Source organism: Octopus bimaculoides, chromosome 30 (assembly GCF_001194135.2).
Source record: "Octopus bimaculoides isolate UCB-OBI-ISO-001 chromosome 30, ASM119413v2, whole genome shotgun sequence".
Classification (NCBI taxonomy): domain Eukaryota; kingdom Metazoa; phylum Mollusca; class Cephalopoda; order Octopoda; family Octopodidae; genus Octopus; species Octopus bimaculoides.
In genome coordinates this window covers 3,949,525-3,951,862 of record NC_069010.1, presented here as the reverse complement: position 1 = coordinate 3,951,862, position 2,338 = coordinate 3,949,525, and the positions used below count along the sequence as shown (strand labels likewise).

At 41.8% G+C, this 2,338-nt stretch overlaps 1 protein-coding gene across 2 annotated transcripts in view; it reads left to right on the top strand.

The window, feature by feature from the left end:
• The window catches only part of LOC106870343 (structure-specific endonuclease subunit slx1), a 77,835-nt gene that overhangs the window by 65,022 nt on the left and 10,475 nt on the right, over positions 1 to 2,338 (top strand). For both annotated transcript variants that reach the window (XM_052978184.1, XM_014916375.2), the window contains exon 2: positions 1,614 to 1,827. In XM_052978184.1, the coding sequence (XP_052834144.1) occupies positions 1,614 to 1,827 (214 nt within the window). The remainder of the gene's footprint in view (positions 1 to 1,613; positions 1,828 to 2,338) is intronic.

Here is a 2,338-nt window from a genome sequence, read left to right as displayed (position 1 = left end):
CATGTAAATAGCCTGCTTGGTGGAGGGGGGGATTGAAATCTTTCAAAAAAATTTTTTTCAGAATCGGAATCTCCATAGCCTAAAACGTGGGATTCCGTAAAAAAAATTAATAAATAAGTGGGGGAAAGGTTCAGATTACATATAGTCCGTCTCTACCAGGCTAGCTTTTGAAGAACGTTCCAGGTGGATCTTAAGAAGTTTGCTTCCCAACTACATAGTTCCGGGTTCAGTCCCACTGCGTGGCACCTTGGCCCAACCCTAACCCGAGCATGGCATCTTCTACTAAAATCCTGGACTGACCAAAGCCTTGTGAGTGTATTTGGTATATGGAAACTGAAAGAAGCCCGTTGTTATCACCATCATCATTATCATCGTCCTTTAGTATATGTTTTTCATGCTGGCATGGGTTGGACTGTTTGACAGGCTCAGGCAGGTCAGATAACTGTGTTCACTTTTGTGGCCCTAGCATGTGTGAGGTACCCAAACAGCTTGTAAGACGAGACCCCTTGATTGATGTAATGATAGGCTGATCATTGGTTACAACAGGGGTTTTCAAACTGTGGTCTGCGGACCACAGGGGGTCCGTGAACAGCAAATACTTTTTATGGGCAATTTGATTTTATATATGTTTTTTTAATCGAAATCTTTTAATTGACAATAAACCTATTTTGTTAAATACTGTTAAATAAATAAATGTAAAAATGTATGTTATTTTAAGCAAATATTTATGCATTAATTTCATAAGCTGAAATATAAAGGGGTCCGCAAGTCAAAAAGTTTGAAAACCCCTGGGTTACAACATGTTTTCTTTATCTCTTGACTACTATCAGACCAGAACAGTTGTAGCCCCCTTTTTTTTGACCCCTTATAGTTTGCAAGACAAGTTCCCTTCATTGATGACTGGATGGTCATTGTTACACCATGTCTTTTTCTCTTCATCTTTCAGACCCAAAACAGTTGCAGCCACCCTCTTTTTTTTTTGACCCCTGGTACCTTGAAAGACGGGACCCCTTGATTGATGTGATGACAAGATGGTTGTGTTACACCACACCTCATATCTCTTTCTTTTCTCCATCTCTCTACTACTTTCAGAGTGGAGGTGCAATGGCCCAGTAGTTAGGGCAGCGGACTCGCAATCATAGGATCGCGGTTTTGATTCCCAGACCAGGCGTTGTGAGTGTTTATTGAGCGAAAACACCTAAAGCTCCACGAGGCTCCGGCAGGGGATGGTGGCGAACCCTGCTGTACTCTTTCACCACAACTTTCTCTCACTCTTTCTTCCTGTTTCTGTTGTGCCTGTAATTCAAAGGGTCAGCCTTGTCACTCTGTGTCACGCTGAATAGCCCCAAGAACTACGTTAAGGGTACACATGTCTGTGGAGTGCTCAGCCACTTGCACATTAATTTCACGAGCAGGCTGTTCTGTTGATCGGATCAAGTGGAACCCTCAACATCGTAAGCGATGGAGTGCCAACAACTACTTTCAGATCAAAACAGCCCCCCCCCCAATAGCTTGCTAGGCGAGACTCCTTGATTGATGTGACGATTGAATGATCATAGTTATGACACATCTCATATCTTTTTCTCTTATATTCATCTCTTTACTGCTTTCAGACCAAAACAGTTGCAGCCCCTTAATTGTCATCATGGAAGAGTCCCCAAATGAAATTGAAGATTTCTTCGGGGTCTATCTTCTTTACAACATCAACCCAGTTTATAAGGATCGAGTCTACATTGGATACACTGTCGATCCAAACAGACGTGTCCGGCAACACAACAGTGGAAAGCAGGCTGGTGGGGCCTGGAAGACGAGTGGACGCGGCCCATGGTGAGAGATTTTATGAATTTTGTGTGGATTTGTGTAGGCTTTGAAGCTGTTTATTGCAATTGCTAAACAAGTGTTGCTATTAGTAACCAGTCTCCAATAAGCCAATCCTCTATTTATATATGTATATAAATAAATGTGTGCGTGTGTATATGTGTATATATATATAGTTCAAATTTGAAGAAAAACAAAAGACGAAGACAGGTGTAGGAACAACAAGCAGTTTAACACTTCAGAAAAATGGAAAAGTCTTTTATGTTTCAAGCCTATGCCCTTTGACAGAGGAATAAAAGGAGACACACACACACACACACATATATATATATATATATATATATATAAGAATAGCCTGGGCAAAGTTTAGAGAGCTCTTACCCCTGCTGGCGACAAAGGGACTCTCACTCAGAGTAAAAGGCAGACTGTATGACGCATGCGTACGAACAGCCATGCTACATGGCAGTGAAACATGGGCTGTAACTGCTGAGGACATACGTAAGCTCGCAAGGAATGAAGC